Here is a 1,830-nt window from a genome sequence, read left to right as displayed (position 1 = left end):
CAATGTCAACATCGTCTACAAGAACGATCCGATGAGCTACGTTCTGGAGTTCCACTTTGCACCGAACCAGTACTTCAAGGATGCCGTGCTGACCAAGCAATACTTCATGCGCTGCCAGGTCGATGAGGAGGAACCCTTCAGCTTCGAAGGTAGGATTCTACTATTTTATAATTTCGCGAAAGCTTGTAAAGCATAAGATTTGTTTAATTTTACTGAGATGTCTTCAGAAATTTAATGTTCGAGATGTTTTCCCCCTGAATTTGAAAACTTGTTACACTGAAAGCTGGATTATTTTATTAATTACTCATACACTGTTAATCTTGTTAGGTCCCGAAATTTTCAAGTGTACCGGCTGCTCGATACAGTGGAACCCAAGCAAGAACGTGACAATCAAGACTATCAAGAAACAACAGAAGCACAAGCAGCGCGGTGTTGTCCGAACGCTGACGAAAACGCTGCCCAACGATTCGTTCTTCAACTTCTTCAACCCGCCGCAGGTGCCAGACGATGAGAAGAACGTGGACGACGAAACCCAGATGTTGTTGGCGTCCGACTTCGAAATTGGACACTTCTTGCGGGCACGTATCATCCCGAAGGCCGTGTTGTACTACACGGGTGAAGTGATGGACGAGGATGACGATGGCGAAGAGGAAGAGGAGGAGGAAGAAGAGGAAGACGAAGAAGGAGAGGAGGAAGAGGAAGAAGGCGAGGAGGAAGAGGAGGAGGACGAAGGACGGCCACCAGCAGCCAAGAGCAACCGAAAAAATCGGGGTGGCAAAAAGAAGGAAGTTCCTGCCGAATGCAAACAACAGTAAAACGGGAATAAATTCTATATAATCTTATTTCATTATCAGCTTATTTGGAAAATATGTTTTAAGCGTCTTCTATATTCACACATTAAAAGCCCATTGATCAGCAAACATATATACAAGCATGATTGAAGCATATTATATTAATATACTAGACACGTTGATCGCTCCCGAAGGACGGATTCCGTAAAGTTGCCTTTTGTTTTCCATGGTCTCGAGTTCAGTTTGAGAATGAAATTCTGCACTGCACTAGAAAAAATAAGAACAAATTCAGAAGTTCTGTAAACAGACTGGTTAACTCAAATAAATGTTACTCTCTTGTGGCAATTGATGAAACATGTCTAACAACTGTTGAAACCAAACTTAGGCATGAAATGCGTGCCCGTTTAAATAAATGTTTGGATTGATCAAAATCTGTCCGCCACCAATCAATTGTAATCCGCATCTACTCAAACATCTCATTTTAATAAATTCCAAACAGTAAAGTATGCAAGAAAGCAGTTTCCTTATCTATGTTTTAGGTTTACCATTATGATTTTTTCTAATAAAATAATTCTGATCCAAACTGGAATATGAGTTTTCATTTTAATTATTTTTCGTTCTTTGGAAGTTGTAGGAACGCTTAAAACGAGAGAATAGATTTTAACAAGACGATGGTAACTAGAAAACTTACGCGCTTCACTGTTGGAAACAAACATATTTAGTCAATGAAATGAAATTTCAACCCCAATTACATTTACATCCATATACCCATAATAAAGTGACAATTGGAAGAAAAACGAAACAGCTTTTTTAATGCGTTTTTTTGTTACATAGAGGATCTGTAACTAACAAATTGAATTTGACAGAAAGATTGCAGAAGAACTTCCATCGGATAAGTTTTCTTAAGGTTGCGTTACACCTCAGGTGAAAATGAAAACGAATATTTCGCATATAACTCAAAAAAACCCACATAAGTTAGTTTTGCAACATGATAGGGTCGATGAGGAATAGTTAAAAGATGCATTTGAAAATGGTCTTA

The 1,830-nt window shown here is 38.9% G+C and overlaps 1 protein-coding gene across 1 annotated transcript; it reads left to right on the top strand.

The window, feature by feature from the left end:
- Positions 1–6: 6 nt before the first annotated feature.
- Positions 7–1,380, top strand: LOC129756842 (nucleosome assembly protein 1-like 1). Its single transcript, XM_055753872.1, has 2 exons — positions 7–149; positions 328–1,380. Exons 1-2 carry the CDS (start codon positions 32–34, stop codon positions 813–815), a joined length of 606 nt encoding a protein of 201 aa, XP_055609847.1. The 5' UTR covers positions 7–31; the 3' UTR covers positions 816–1,380.
- Positions 1,381–1,830: the final 450 nt, after the last annotated feature.

This window comes from Uranotaenia lowii, chromosome 3 (genome assembly GCF_029784155.1).
Source record: "Uranotaenia lowii strain MFRU-FL chromosome 3, ASM2978415v1, whole genome shotgun sequence".
Classification (NCBI taxonomy): domain Eukaryota; kingdom Metazoa; phylum Arthropoda; class Insecta; order Diptera; family Culicidae; genus Uranotaenia; species Uranotaenia lowii.
This window is presented reverse-complemented; position numbering and strand designations above follow the sequence as displayed.

Excerpts from the sequence above, each read along its gene's own strand:
- LOC129756842 (XM_055753872.1), top strand. The coding sequence starts at position 32 with ATGAGCTACGTTCTGGAGTTCCACTTTGCACCGAACCAGTACTTCAAG. Across the intron at positions 150-327 it reads GGAACCCTTCAGCTTCGAAG|GTCCCGAAATTTTCAAGTGT; the intron begins GTAGGATTCTAC and ends TAATCTTGTTAG.